Raw genomic sequence first — 15,226 nt, 5'->3', positions numbered from 1 at the left:
GCGTTTCAGCTTCGGCATTTTCCACTTAGGCGTCAGAGCGTCTGGCCAACAACACCACGAAGCGAGCCGGTGAACTTCGCCACGCAATACCGCCTTGTCGCTTAAGCTTGCCTTGGCCACCACACCAACCCAAAACGAGACCTAGTCTCGGCTACGGCCTATGAGCTGAGGTGAGTTTATGCTTTTGCGTTTCTTGACTTTATTCTTATACGAGAGGCTTAACCTTGTGGTAGAATCATTGCTCAGGCACTCCGAATTAGTCACCGGAAATGGTAGAACCAGGCGAAGGAGTATGGCTATGCGATACTAGAAAAGGTTCAAGGGCCGAAAGAGGCAAATCAACGCACCAACCATGGGTTCAGAGCATATTGAGGCTCTGCTGACAGTATATCTCGCCGGCCTCCCTTTCAGCACCGCACCAACTCCGACGCTCCATTACCCCTCCAATTTTCCTTTAACTCATCCACCGACGTACATTCCAAATGGCGGGAAGTGGATCTCAACTGATGGGCATCTTCACCCACCAGATCAGCCAGGGCATCGCCGAACATAGGAAGAATGTCGAGCGCTCACGCGGCATGCTCCAGAGCATGCTTCCCATTTCCGAACCCGACCTCCTCAACATCTGGAACACCGCCCAGCTCCTCGCCGACTCCAATCCCGCCGCCGAGCAAACCTGGAAAGTCGAGCTAGCCATCTTCAAAGCCATCGCAAATGTGCACTGGCAGCAATGGGACCACAACAACCACGCAAAAAACCGCGTCGACCTTGGCAGCTTCATCAAGAACAGCATGGCTCGGCTCCAGATCTGGCAGTTTCTGTACGTCGCGCGCTTGTATTCTACTATGGCGCACACCATCGGCGCAGTCTACCATGACAGCATCTCGAAGGAGACGGTGGCCCCGCTGCACTTCTACATCAAGGGCACGTATCCGAGCCTTGCGCTGGCGACGACGGGTGCCGAGGCCGAAAAGAAGTCGGATAAGATGTACCGCATGCGCATCCAGGACATCTTGTTCCATTTCCGCCTGGTGCAAAATGCCTCTCTCACCGTCTCCCAGCGCTACTACTCGAAGCAATACGTCGCCGAAGTCTTCGCAAGCGCTGGGTTAACAGCCTCGAGCTATGACGCCATGGCGCTCTTGAACACCATCGGGTTTAAAGGGACGAATGGGAGAACCCTCACTGGCCAGGGTATCGCCCACGCCTCGCTCGGAACCGATCTACACACGGTTCACAATGTCGACTTGGGCAATGGCGTCAATCGACAAACACTCATCGTTGCACTCATTGCTGCCTATGCTAGCTTCCAGGGCAACTTCGGCTGGTCGTGGTTCAATCGCATTCTCATACAAGGCGCGTGGCCTTGGCTGGGCGGGTACAGCAAGAGCTATGCGAAGACGGTTTTTGCGGCCATGGTGTGCTTGTTCTGTTGTGTTCGGCATGGGCATGCGTGGAGTGGAGTCGGAGATTTGATCTTGAGGTTGGCTCGGAAGTTGGTGGATCCGAATTGCTTTGGTGCGGGGAGAGTGAGGGTTAGGGCGGGTGGAAGGCTGGCTGGCGGGAAGGTGCTGTATGAGCCTGTGCCGAAGGCGAAGGAAGATAAGAAAAAGGGAGAGAAGAAAGAAGGACATGAGAAGGAAAACGCAGAAAGCAGTGATGAGAAGGTAAGCCATGCATTCTTCACGGGTATTAGGGCCTAGCTAACCCCCTACGCCAGGCGCCCGTTACTGTCGACGTCACTCCAGACGCAGAAGTCTTGTCTCAGCCAGCCTGGACGCCTTCCACGCCTGCGTCAGCACAAGATACCTCTTCGCAGCCTCTACCACCATGCCGCCACATCATCCCCGGTCAGCCCTGCAACCACGGAGTCGATCTTCGCTTCACGGGCCGCATCGCTCTCGTCTCTTCCCTCACTGAGCTGGAGATCGCTTGTAACAGCAGGACCACAGGGCCTCCTAATTCGAAGTCTCCGGTCGTCGTATGCAAGACCTATAACAACGCCCACGGCCAGCTGGAAGCTGAGACGTTCTTGCGGCGCGAGAGGATTCTTTCAGTGAGGAAGGGGGATAAGCAGTGCGTGTCTTGCGCGGTGAGATTGGGGCATTTGGTTGGTGCTGTTGCTATCGTTGTTTGATGTGTGTGATTGTCCTATGCTTCTTCCTGAACGGCGTCTTTACTTCCATCTTCTTTCTATGCATTGTATGCTCAAGTTAATTTCACAATCACTTACCAGCCGGCCCTGCAGTCCCTAAGGACACCACGTGCTCTAATGTCACCTTTCGTTTTCACCGCAAGGGTCGCCACACCACTGCGATAAAGCGCCCTAGTGCTCTTGCGTACTTGTCGACATCGTCACAGCTTTGCAGGTACCACCATAACACAACCACACCCAACCCAGGTTTACTACCACCGACTCACCTCATCCAAGCGGCTCCCCCACAATGCCCGGCCCACAGCGCTCACGGCGCTCGCCTGCGCATCTCAATAGATTACCCACGGAAATGGTCCAGAAGATCGCTGGCTATCTCGACCGCCCGTCCCTCCTATCGCTGCGCTCCACCTCACGTTCACTGCGCGCAAAGTCTCACTACACATTTGGCGAGCATTTCTTTCGGACGCTGAAGTTCTGTCTGCATCCGTACAGCCTGCAATCGCTCTCCGACATCTCCGACAACCCACATCTCGCAAAGCATGTCCGCCATGTGGCATTCAGCACCGACTGGGTCGGTCTCATTGATCCGCTTCACGATGCAGAGGTCAAACAGGCTGCCGAGAAAGGAAAGAACACCTCAGGGCATTCAAAGCTTGGTATCCGTCCTATGAGTATGAATGAGCTATACGCTTCGCGAGAACGCGTGGATGCATTGCGGATCGCGCAGGCGCTGGGAAAGCTGCCCAAGCTCGAGCTAGTCCTCCTGGGCGACGAGCTGGAATTCGATGGCGCCAGCGTACGAGAGAGTTGGGGTCATTCCCGGTTTCGTCCTTTCAACTGCCCCTTCGGTTACTGCAAGCCAGATGTTCGGTTCGGATCCCTTCCCACGGTGTTTGTCATGATCGCCATGGCCCTGGAGCAATTACCGCGTCGCAATATCGACATATGCCTAAGCATCGGCGATAAGGATCGATCGTTCCTCACTGATATTCATACGCCACCCACGTGGTACACTAAGAAACTCCACAAGAGTATTACAATGCTCCAGCTCCAGATACCCCATGAGCCTGGGTTGGACTATGTTGAATACCTCAGCACGACCCTCAAGCCTCTTTGCCACGGTGCTACTATCCAACAACTGAGCGTCAAAGTCGAGCCGGGTATACCTGGACTGAATCTTCCACCTCTTGTGGGCCGTGACCCACGCCTCGATGGACTGCCCTTACAACACCTCAAGAAGCTTACACTGGAGAAACTGCAGACACGCTCGGGCCTTCTCATCGAACTGCTACAGTGCCATCAACACCGCCTTACTCACCTCTCCCTCATAAAATGCTCTTTGCATTCGGAAGGTCCGATATTCATCAACGGCATGCCCATGAATCCGGCCCACCCGAGTGTGCTGGAAGACCTACGCTGGCACCGCGTAATCGTCGAACTGCAGAAGATGGAGAATCTCTCGTACCTGCGACTTTCGCGCTTGGGTTCAGACCCAGTCATTCCGGACTCACTTCGCGACACCGAAGCATACCGCCCACGCCTTGACGAGGAGATGACGCTGAACGCAACATGGCCCAGTAAGGAAGATGTCACTATAGGTCTCAACTATCTCCACCTCACATACCGCACCGCAAACGAATTGCAAGTCGGCATATTCCCGAATGACGGCGGTCGCCGAGATTTCTTGAATGTCCGCTACGCCAACTACAAAGTCGATCCTTATGAGTATCGCTGGACGGATGCAGAGGCGACGGCCTTGCGCCATGAGCGGAATTGCCGTAGGAATCGTGGGCGGGACGCTCACCCGCCGACCTTTGTAGATGACGAGCGGGAATTTCCTACCCCTGAAGACCCTGCTGCTAAGGCGAAAGCGAAGGCGCGGATGAACCCTCGATATCCCGTCAAGCCCAAGCACACGCCTGAACTGCAAGCATCAGACTTCTCCCACAATTTCGAGACTGCGTATACTGGCGGGCTACAACTGCCTTCCTTCGAGACACCTCCTGCTGAATCCGCTCACGCTCCACCCCGACCCATGGACCCCTATGTTCCTCTATATAGCCATACTCGCTACGGACGTCCACCTTACCCAAACGCGCCGAAGGCCGACTCTGCTTCCCGGAAAACCGGCGCACCTCCAACATCCGCCCGCCCCAGCAATGCGCAAGAACCGGAACACCCCGGTCTTACTCTGCCGTCCGCTAATTCCCTGCCGGAAGAAGTGTGCATTGGCGGGCTGCTGCAAGGGCGCTGGAAGACCGTGTGGGTGAGCGCACCGCGTTCCTTGCGAGCTGAAAAGTCCTCCAAACAGTCAAAGTAGGGTAGATAGTTCGGAAACGTGGGGGTGGAGAGCGGAAGGACGGTGGGCCCACGAACCGAAGACATTATTGAAACTGCTCCTAGTGGGCCTGGACGGTCGATCGAGAAGTTCACCTAAGGTTTGGATGGATGAGGCGATATCGTAGGCGTTGCGTGTTCGTGTCGATAAACTTCTCTGATGGCTGGTACGTCTCGAGCCCGATTGGTGTCTCTGGAAAGTGACTTTTTAGAGTCATCTGCCTAGTTATAATGCCAAAAAGCATTTCTGATTTGAAGAGAGCCAAGAGCCCTGAACATGCCTGCCATTTAGACATGGATGATTTTCGGCCTTAGGCGTTGCGTGAGCGACCCTCGTTGCCAAGGACCTAGGTCTTCTAGGACTCAGGCGAATCTCTTGCGGCCGGCTGAAGCAGCGAACGGAATGGTTTAGAAGACAAATGCCTTCGTGGGACGGCTCGAGAGATAGAGTGGACCAATGAAGGTTGTAGAAGCTTGGCGGAGGAGCGCACAGATCGAGAGGCTTTCGGGCTGTCCAATACTTACGGGTTGAGCGTGCACGGTATGTCATTTTCCGTTAGTAACGTGTCCGCAGTAAAGACAGCTCTTGAACGTCTAGATTGACCGTTAGCAAAGCTGTCGTAGATTTGATGCGATCAAGAAGTGCCCTTACCTCAGGCTCTAGCAATCCGCCCCCAACTGCATGCAAGTTTCAGCCCTCCAACTTCGTGCCACACGAAGAGAATTAGCTACGCTAAAAGATGCCAAATAAAGCATTTGTGCCGCTTACCTCCCCGCGTGAATGCGAAACACGAGTGTGCTGTCCAAAGAGCAGTGAGGGCCAAGAGTTCAGCCGCTCTTGTGCAAGGTTACCGCATCGCCTCTTCCCCGCACTTTGGCCAATGAGCGTGAATGTGCCCCTGTGCCGTTTACCTTTCTTCAACGTTAGCGAATCCAAGAGTTGGTCGATAAATGAGCGAAAGCTTGGTATGGTGAACAGATCCAGATCCTGCGGGCTACTAAAGCGCACGTCCACCGCTGCAGGCTCCTTCTCTTCCTTCTCTTGTAGTCATTGGCAACCACGCTTCGTCAAAAGGATCGTCGGCCTCACTTTCGCTAGTCTTTCTCACCCTTGCGGTATCATCAAGTCACTCCTTCACTCAACCAACCTCACATCGTGTCGCCATGCGCGCTGCAACCACAATTTCCCTGTTAGCGGCACTAGGTGGGGCTGTCGCACAGGAAGTCTACCTTGGATTCAACTCGGGAGCGACGACCGACAGCGGTGCGACGAAGACGCAGGACGATTTCGAAAAGGAATTCCAGGCGGCACAGAAGCTGCAGCACTCCCCCGGCCTCTTCAACAGCATCCGCCTGTACACGAATATCAAGCCTAAGACGGACAATGACCCCATCGAAGCCTTCCCCGCCGCGGTCAAAACGAACACCAAGCTTCTCCTGGGCATGTGGTGTTCCGGCGTGGGGACAATCGACAATGAGCTGACCGCGTTGGAGAAGGCCATCGAGCAGTACGGCAAGAACTTTACCGATCTCGTCATTGGCATTTCGGTCGGCAGCGAGGATCTGTACCGCGTCTCGGAGAGCGGTATCAGGAACAATGCCGGAAAGGGCCAGGACGCTGAGACAATCATCGCTTTCATTGATTCCGCCCGCGAAGCGCTCAAGGACACCGACCTCAAGGACATCCCCCTCGGGCATATCGACACTTGGACTGCGTGGGTCAACGAGTCGAACACGGATGTGATTGACAGAGTCGACTTCGTCGGCGCCAATCTCTTCCCGTATTATGAGGACGACAAGGGCAACGACATCTCCAACGCAACCACTCTGTTCAAGGACGCGCTCAACCGTACCGAAAGCGCCGTGGGCGATAAACCCGTCTGGATCACCGAGACCGGATGGCCGTCTACCGGCCCGAATTTCGGCCAGGCCACAGCGACGCTGGAAAACGCGCAGACGTACTGGAACGACGTCGGCTGCACCTTGTTTGGAAGGAGGAACACCTGGTACTATATCCTGCGCGATTCCAATCCCGATAACGAAATGAAGTTCGCGCTTGACCCGGAGCTCGACAACAAGCCCATCTTCAATCTGACCTGCCCGGCGGACTCAGGGGCGCCCGCATCGATCAATAACGAGGAGTCGGCGGCGGCGTCGATAACGGTTTCGATGATGAATACGGTGGCTCTGGGATTGTCGATGGTGTTCGCGATGGCTGCTTGGATTGTGTGATTGCCGGGGCTGTAGTAGGCTGAAGTGAATCCAACACTGGGGTAGTGGAAAGGGTTAGGCCTAGGGTCGAATATCTTTTCCTCAAGTAACAAATCCGGATCTTCCTTCATCACAGCACTGTCATGGGCCTTTTATTCTCCGGTTCTTCCGTACCAACGGCGGAGCAGCGGCAGCCGGTTCCTTGTTTGATTCTCTCCACTGGAAAAGCCGTGACCCGGCAAACGATGCGTGTTGAGTGATCACCAATGACGAATTGTTGAAAGAGACAACACAACGAAAAATAGGAGAGGATGGTAAGAAGGCGGACGCGACATGTGATCGACGATAGCTTGGCTGACTAATCACGGGATCGCCACAATCAGCCACCCCAGCCTGCCCGGCTCTCCTTTGACTTCATCCCTACACTTTCATCAATTCCTGGCTCATCTGTCACCATTTGGAAAGCCTCATTGATGGTAAATATAGCATGCGACTTCACGATGGTATTATTTCTAGACGCACCTCGGCACATCTTCTAGTCGCGTCATTCTTGCCCTCAGACCTGGGGAGCTGCAATATACCTACCACCACGACGGTGTCATCAGCGACAGCTCACATTGGGACCATTTCACAAAACCTTGAACGTTGCTAATGCCTCTAGGGATACTCAAGCCATTTTTAGAATGCATCCATGTGTTCGCACCGCGTCTTTGCCTGTCCCCGTCTTTCTTTCCTTTGGTTTCGGCCCGTTGCGTCGTCCATCCGCACTCCTACGTATCAGGTCAGTACGCTTTTCGATGTTCGGCTTTTGCTGTCCTTCCCGCCTCTGATTTCTCGTCTCCGATGAATGGTGGAAAATTCACTACTCCGAGGCCTCTCTTGCCGCTCAGGCTCACTGTCGCATCCGGAGGAGCACCTCAGGCAGACAAGCTCACGCCTCACACCGACGTTGACTCTTAAAACGCTTGGCCTATGCACGGTTCCGCAGCCGAGGCCGTCGCCAAGCACTATTTTCCTCTTCCGGCGCATTTCCGCCCCTGCTGCCAAACCTCTGACATGCCAAGCTCAACTCCAAGCTCCGCGCCAAGCGCTCCGTAACAGCCTCGCGGGCACCCCTTCCCAACGTCGACCCATGGCCTCATCCAGGAATAGGTTTCAAGGACTATTGTCTGGGGTGCTATGCGCGTTAGCTCTGCCAAGGACGACTGATGCCGCTATCTCGACACATACGACGTCTGCGAAAGCACGCCATCGGGTCTTTATTTGTGGGGAAATTCCTATTTACGCGCTCTACGGTAGTGCATTGAGGTTAGCGAGTAGTTCGCGTGTGAGACGCCGCCTGGTAGGAGGTGAGCGAAATAAGGCCGCGTCTGGGGAAGGGTGGTGCATCGTGAATTCGGGTGCGGCACCCATGAGTGGGAAGGGGGGCTGTATAAAGACGACGGTGAGGCCGTCTCGTATTCTTCACCATCCCATTTATTGCTCGCCAGTTCACTTCCTTGACGGTCTTTTCTTTCTTTCCTCCAGCTTGACGCTGTGTTTATACCTTCCTTACCTTCTTTCCTTCCACAGCCGGGCTGTTTCTATCCACTCCTTATCGCCCTTGCTATAACTCCGTTTCTATATCCCACCTCTCTCTTATCCATCATGCGTTTCTCAGTCGCCATCCTCTCGCTTACGGCTCTGACCGCCGCCCTTCCCACTCCCAACAAGCGCTCGCTCAAGACCCGCCAAGCCGGCGCCGTGCTCGCAGACACCACATTCGACGCGATCTCCATCTCAGGCGGCCAGGCCGGAAATGCCGAGCAAGAAGCCCTCGATGTCTTCTCCGCGCTCGACTTGAACAACCCGGAGAACATCGACCCGGCGGACATCGAGTTCCTCGGCGCGGTCAACGATGTAGCGAACGATGCGGAGACGGATGCGTTTAATCCGGCTATTGAGGCGGCGACGGGCGATGAGGCTACAGCGTTGGAGGTACGTTTGATCCCTATTCGATCCCATCTTTCGCACGTGAGGGATAGTGTGGATGGACGCTAACAGTACCCCAGAACGGCAAGATCAAAAATAAAGTCCTCAAGCTCATGGCGACAAAGATCGAGCTCGAGGCCCAGCAAGCGCAAGGCGAGGATGTGGCTGCGAAGCTCGAGGAGGAGCTCACGAAGCTGAACAACAACATTGCGCTGGATACGGAGGCTGCCGGGCAACCCAGCACGGCTGTGGCTTTCGATGCGACGATTTCAGGCGGTGGAAATGTCGCGGCGGCTGCTAATAACAACGCCGTTGCTGGTGCTGCGGATGAGGAGGATGCGGCTGTGGAAGATGGTGCGGCGGCGGATCAAGAGGCTGCTGCTGCCGCGGAGGAAGAGGACGATGCGGTGGAGGCGGATGCGGGTGCAGATGCTGGTGCAGTGGCGGAAGAGGATGATGCCGTGGAGGTAGACGACGAAGCCGAGGCAGATGCGGGTGCAGCGGCGGGCCAGGAGGGAGCGGCTGCCACTGAAGAAGAGGACGACGCAGCGGAGGCAGACGACGAAGCCGAGGCTGGCGCGGGTGCAGAGGGCGGTGCGGCGGCGGAAGAGGATGATGCAGCGGAGGCGGATGATGAAGAGGAGTCGGCTCCGGCCGATGGTGCTGCGGCGGAGGAGGATGACGATGCTGCGGAGGACAATGCGGCCGCCGGTGCAGCAGCCGAGGAAGAGGACGATGACTAGATGATTGCATCTCATCGCCGCTCCAGTCCAGTATAATCCCCACCCTCAGGGACTGGAAGAAGAAAAGAAACGAGAGTAGCCTACATTTCTCACAAGCCCAATTATCAATACTTACAACATTGATTCTTCCTCCTGTCTCATCATCCACGTTACATTCTTTGCATGGATTTTTTTCCTTCGCATTTCTCAACCGTTCATCACTCCCTGCAACACTTCTCGATCTGGAGGGAATCACGTGACGTGATCGACCCAACTCACCACATATCCACCGATAAACCAAACCATCCAATCAAACCCGCCAGGTCTGATTGCATATGCCTCGGATGTGTCGATATGCCAGGGCGAAGAGAAGCTACCGCGTCGCCATGCCGCCATTTTGTCATTTCATCTTTCGTCTTTCGTCGTTCCATTGAGAGCTAGACTGCACTCTGGAAGCAAAGCATCTATAGCGTACCCGATCGATAGTAGAGGGCCCGAAACGGCCAGTTGCATCCTCGAGGCTGCAGAGGAGAATTAGATACGATTCCAGAAGTCGGAAGCTTTTGGGGTGGTTCGGCCAGCTGCGCTAAAGCCAGCTAGCTTTTAGTGAGGAAGAGTGTCTGTGTGTATGGATGGGTTTTTCTTATCTGCGCCTTGCTTGTGCTATGCTGTGTGTGAGGGCTGGGTCCGCGGTCTCCACTGCTGTGAGCGCCCCTGGAACACCTAGCTGGGTAAGTCGGCTGCAGGCAGCACTGTCTCTACGAGCTGTAAGGATAAGGGGTGCTAGCAGGGTAGGTTGGGTTAAATTCAGCTATCCAAAGGTCAGGAGTTAAGGAAAGGCTCTGAGAGGCTCTATATACAGAGGTGCCGAGCGCCAAGGCGCTAGGTTAGGTCACGTGATAAGATCACGTGACCCGAGGTCATGTGACCCAAGGTAAATCCCTAAACCAGACTGTTACATCACCCCCCCTTACAGGGAGAGCTTATTCCTAAGCTCTAAAATACGCCTTCTAGATCTCTCTTCTTCTAGAACTTTCGCGTTATACTCTTAACTATTTCTTTTAGCTTATAGTAAATGTATTTATATTAGTTTTAAACTAAAAGCGCTTTTACAGCTACTACCTTCCCTCTAGAGAGAAAGAGACTTATTTTCGCGTTAGTAGAGTAGCTTTCTTATTAGCTCTCTTCTTAAACGATGCTATAAGCTTAGTAGAGTTCTAAATTACTTAGCGGCGCCTTTACGTTACCCTTACGTCTTCTACTCTTACAGGTTTTAAATTCTCTACTATCTTCTCTAGAGTCTTCTCTTTTTCGTACGCCTTAATCTAAGCATCTAATTATAATAGCGGCTCTAGCTTATCTAGGTATACTATATAAAAGTCTCTTATCTTATAGAGAGTGTTAATAAAGCCTATAGTATTATACTAGGTAGAGTTAGAATTATAAGTAACTTATACAGCGCGGTATTAAAGGTAATTTTAATAAAGATAGCTATCTAGAATTTTATATATAGGCTATTCTAGATTACTATTAACTTTAATAGGTAGCTACTTAGACTCTACCTACTCTAGTAATAGCTCTAAAGCTTTTTATAACTACTTAGCGTAAAAGACGTTATGTATACGTATATACGTAGGTAGCTAGAGCTAGAAGAAGTAACCTTTTATAGTAATAATTAGGTAAGAGCTATATATCTATTAATTTAGCTTTATACTAGGCTAATCTATTAAAAAGCTATAAGGTTTAATATAGACAAGATTGCCTATAGTAAAATTAGGTTCTTAGCGTTTTTTATTTACTTAGAGCGTCTGCCTAGCTTACGCTTTCGCGATATTACCTTATATAATTTTAGTAGCTTTTTTTACGGCGTTATATTACTTCTTAGTAAAATTCTAAGCTTTCTAGCGTAAGAGACGCTTACGTAGAGTAGAGGCTTTTACTATACGCTTCTTCTAATTCTAGTAGTATACTAGTTAATATCTAAACTTAATTTTATATACTATTAGTTCTATAGTTTTATATAGTAACGTAGCTTATACCTAATCTATATAGAGTAGAAGGTCTAACTAATTATTCTAGTAGTAGTTAACAAATAGACGCAGACGCTAGTTAAGATATTAATTAATAATCTCTATATTTCTATTAGTTTATAAGTAGTACGTAGTAGAGAGCTTCTATTTAATTTCTATAAGCTAATAGAGCTTATCTATAAAGGTAGAGATAAACTATAGGCTATAATTTAATATAATAAATCTAGAAAGACTATATATACGCTAGATATATTAGTAATATAGCTCTACTATACGTTAAGCTATAATTTTCTTATAGTAGAGTAGAAAGAAGCTCTACTTACTTAGCTAATTTACAACAACGTATACGTAGTTAAATCCTTTCTTATTAGAAAGAAAGCTCTTAAAACTTATAGAGACGTTCTACTATACTCTCTTAGAGATAGGTAAAGGCTTTAAGAGACCTAGCGTTTTATTCTATAAAGTATAGCTCTAGTAGTAAGCCTTGTATACTACTACGTACGTGTTAATATCTTTTTATATATCTAGCTAGTAATATTAATCTTGTAGTAACTAGGTAGTTTTCTAGCGCTCTAGATAGGTAGTTACCTAAGTAGTATATATAGCGCGTATTAAATACGTTTATAGGTAGTTAATAGTAGAAACTATTAATTAATTCTAATAGGTTAATAAGCCGTCTTCTATTTTCTAGGTAGAGTCTAATATAGTAGCTTTTTCTTAAGCTAGCTATAGAGAGTTGTCTAATTAGTTAGCTATAATAATCTAATTAATTATAGTATATAGATTCTTAGTAGAGAGTACCTCTATAAATGTATTAGCAGCGGCAATTTCTGTAGCACTACTAGCTAATCTCTAGGCGGCTAGAACTAATAACTTACCTAATAATTACTTAATAGCTAAGAGGCTAATTTACTTCTTACTTAGAAAAGCCCTTGTATAGGCGGCGTAATTCTTCTTCTTTTAAGTCTTAAGCTCTTCTTACTTTTGTAATAACGCGTTTACTACTATATTAGCTAAACCTAGTTAATAGGTAAGCTTAAGATTATAGTTAGTAATATTATTCGCCTAGTAGACCTACCTAGTAGTAAGTTCTTACTTAGTAGTAAAGTACTCTAAGGCTTAGTAGTTAGTTAATACTATAAAAGGCTCTAGATCTTATAAGCTAATTAACTAGCTTCTCTACTTCTATACACTAAGAATAACTACTAGTATTTCTTTATTATAAATACTATAGTTTATCTAGATAGTGTTTATTATCTTACTAAAAAAAGCTACTAGTCTCTAGATACTATCTTCTTAAAGCTATAAAAGAACTCTAGTAACTACGCTATCTAATACGTCTGTTTCTACTCTTATACAGTAATAGAGAGAGTAATAAGCTAGTATAGTATTAGATAGTATAAGATTCTTAACCTACTAAAATACTGTAAGCTTAATTTCTCTAAAGGTATACTATGCTCTCTATTTTAGTAGCTTAGTAAGAGAGCGAACAATCTAGCCGTAATTCTTTAAGAAGGCTTAGTAGAAATTATAGAAACCTAGAAATAATTAAAGACTCTTAAGAGTTATAGGTACAGGCTAATTCTAGATAGTAGTAACCTTCTTAGAGTTCTTCTAGATTCTATTAGTGCTTATAATTAATTCTAGAAACTTAGTACTTTTAATAGTAAATTTAGATTTCTTAATATCTACTTACAACCTAGCTTTATATAATTAATTAAGTATTTAAATAATATAGGCTTTATACTTAAGTAGATTCTCTAAGTAAATAAGAATATTATTAATATATACTATATAGAAATTGTCTAGCAGGCTATATAATATCTTGTTAATATATTACTAAAAGGTAGTAGAGCTATTATAGAGGCTAAAGAGTAGAACTTAATACTTATAGTTACTATACTACGTGTAGAAAGACGTTAGGTTCTCTACTAACTTATTAAGCTAGATCTAGTAGAAAGCTTACCTTACGTCTAACTTAGTAAAGACTTTAGCGCGCGATAGGCGTGTAAGCGTTTTCTAGATAAGAGAGATAGAATAGGCGTCTTTTTTTGTAATAGCGTTAAGCTTTTAATAGTTAACGTAGAACCTTTATTCTCTATCTAGCTTTTTAGTAAATAGAACTAGTAACGCGTATAACGCATTACTATAGATAATAAAGCTACGATAAAGGTAGTTCTCTAGATAATTCTATACTAACTATAGGTACTCTAGTAACATGCTATAAAGAGAACTATTTGTTAAGATATTTTCTACTATAAGCTTAATATTATAATCTATACTCTCTCTATATAGTAGTAGAGTATTAGAATTCTTTTTTAAGAAATAGGCTACAGTTACGCTAGCATATCCTAGAGATAGAAGCTTTTTAGTAACTAGTTAGTAGAGTTTCTTCTCTAGATTAGTAATCTAGGTTTTCTTTCTATTAGTAATAAGCTAATTAACCTTATAAACGCTAAGGTGCCTAATTATAGTATCTTTTTAACGCGCGTTAATTATAAAGGTAGCTACGCTAATTATATTAATATTAAGCCTAGCCTTTAAGCATGTTTTCTGTAAAACAGGTAGCTTTTTTAGCTTACAGGGCAACCTAGCAGGCGGGTTAAGATTCTTAAGCTACCTGTCTATCTTACGCAGGTTTTCTTAAAGCTTCTAGCGTTGTAATTCTCTCTTCTCTTATTATATTACTCTTAGCTTTTCTACTACTAATATTAGAGCGTTGCAGTAATTAGTGTTAGCTTAGTAAGCTACTTAAGCTTTAGTAGTAGATTAAGAGAATTATATAGAGACAAACGCGTCGCGTTTATAATTAATTAATTAATTAGTGTCTAGCTACATTAGTGCGCGCTGCTTGCAGTTAACCTAAACGTTAACTTCTTTAAGTAGCTTATAACTAATTATTATATTATAGTAGCTAGTATTATAATATACAAAGTAGATGCGTATTTAGTAGCTTTCTAGTACTAGATTAGCTTTAAAGTATTTATCTACCTAGCTATTAGGTTGTCTATTATATCTAGTAAGAGGGATAGGTTCTATACACGCTAGCTTAACGTAGAGGTTTTTTCTAAGAGTTTAAAGGTGCTTTAAGTACACTAAGACGTAGCTACTTACTTCTATATTAATTAAGCCTCTAAGCTTAATTATAAGGCTGTTTATAGAGATTTAGTAGAGTAGAGTAAACGTAGAACTACTAAATAGCTTTTTATGTAGGTTAATTACTCTAGTAGATAGCTCTAGAGAGAAGACTTCTTCTAGAGCTAGGCTTTTTCTAAATTATTAGATTTATATTCTAACGTGTTATTCTTAGGTGCTTATAGCTCTATAGGCTCTATAGGCTTCTTCTCTAGATTAACGTTCTTAATAGCTTTCTACGCAGTAGAAGCTCTAGAGTAATTATAGCTTAGGTAGCTAGGTTAGTAGCATTAAAAATAGGTAACTAGCTTCTAGATTACTAGAGTTTTATTAGATGCTAGAAAACCTAGAAGAGCTAGAGGCGCGTATTATAGCATTAACGCAATTATGTTATACTTTTTAGCCTTTCTAGTAGCAACACGTGCTTCTCTAGAGGCAAGCTCTTAAGTAAGGTCTTAAGTAAGGTCTACGTAGTAATTATAGTTATTAACGTATTAACGTTAGTATATACCTAACTACGTACGTATATTCTCTAGTAGCTTCTTATAAAACTTCTCTACCTATTAATTTACTAGAAGCTAACGCTTCTATGTAAGGCGGAAGAAATTATTCTAGAAGTAGGCGAAGTTAGTAGCGCTTTAGTAATAAAGCTTTTAGAAATTATA

The 15,226-nt window shown here is 47.1% G+C and overlaps 6 protein-coding genes across 6 annotated transcripts; all 6 read left to right on the top strand.

Annotated features, from left to right (window-relative positions):
- Positions 1-482: 482 nt before the first annotated feature.
- Positions 483-2,137, top strand: BU26DRAFT_611158 (uncharacterized protein; the record flags this gene model as incomplete). The annotated part of the gene is made up of 2 exons (XM_033836051.1): positions 483-1,667; positions 1,721-2,137. The coding sequence occupies 2 exons, from the start codon at positions 483-485 to the stop codon at positions 2,135-2,137; spliced, it is 1,602 nt and encodes a 533-aa protein (XP_033675950.1).
- A 307-nt stretch (positions 2,138-2,444) lies between these two features.
- On the top strand, positions 2,445-4,475 carry BU26DRAFT_611157 (uncharacterized protein; the record flags this gene model as incomplete). The annotated part of the gene is made up of 1 exon (XM_033836050.1): positions 2,445-4,475. The coding sequence occupies one exon, from the start codon at positions 2,445-2,447 to the stop codon at positions 4,473-4,475; it is 2,031 nt and encodes a 676-aa protein (XP_033675949.1).
- Positions 4,476-5,411: 936 nt separating this feature from the next.
- On the top strand, positions 5,412-6,761 carry BU26DRAFT_525497 (glycoside hydrolase family 17 protein). Its single transcript, XM_033830518.1, has one exon. The coding sequence runs from the start codon at positions 5,657-5,659 to the stop codon at positions 6,722-6,724; it is 1,068 nt and encodes a 355-aa protein (XP_033675948.1). The 5' UTR covers positions 5,412-5,656; the 3' UTR covers positions 6,725-6,761.
- A 635-nt stretch (positions 6,762-7,396) lies between these two features.
- On the top strand, positions 7,397-8,551 carry BU26DRAFT_184658 (uncharacterized protein). The gene has a single exon (XM_033820437.1). It carries the CDS (start codon positions 7,551-7,553, stop codon positions 8,313-8,315), a length of 765 nt encoding a protein of 254 aa, XP_033675947.1. The 5' UTR covers positions 7,397-7,550; the 3' UTR covers positions 8,316-8,551.
- On the top strand, positions 8,360-8,958 carry BU26DRAFT_405030 (uncharacterized protein; the record flags this gene model as incomplete). Its single annotated transcript, XM_033822849.1, has 2 exons — positions 8,360-8,680; positions 8,755-8,958. Coding segments are annotated over 2 exons (525 nt in total), but the record flags the coding sequence as incomplete, so codon positions are not given.
- Positions 8,959-9,498: 540 nt separating this feature from the next.
- Positions 9,499-9,933, top strand: BU26DRAFT_184664 (uncharacterized protein). Its single transcript, XM_033820438.1, has one exon. It carries the CDS (start codon positions 9,580-9,582, stop codon positions 9,835-9,837), a length of 258 nt encoding a protein of 85 aa, XP_033675945.1. The 5' UTR covers positions 9,499-9,579; the 3' UTR covers positions 9,838-9,933.
- The last annotated feature ends 5,293 nt before the right edge of the window (positions 9,934-15,226 follow it).

This window comes from Trematosphaeria pertusa (genome assembly GCF_010094035.1).
Source record: "Trematosphaeria pertusa strain CBS 122368 unplaced genomic scaffold BU26scaffold_26, whole genome shotgun sequence".
Lineage (NCBI taxonomy): Eukaryota > Fungi > Ascomycota > Dothideomycetes > Pleosporales > Trematosphaeriaceae > Trematosphaeria > Trematosphaeria pertusa.
This window is presented reverse-complemented; position numbering and strand designations above follow the sequence as displayed.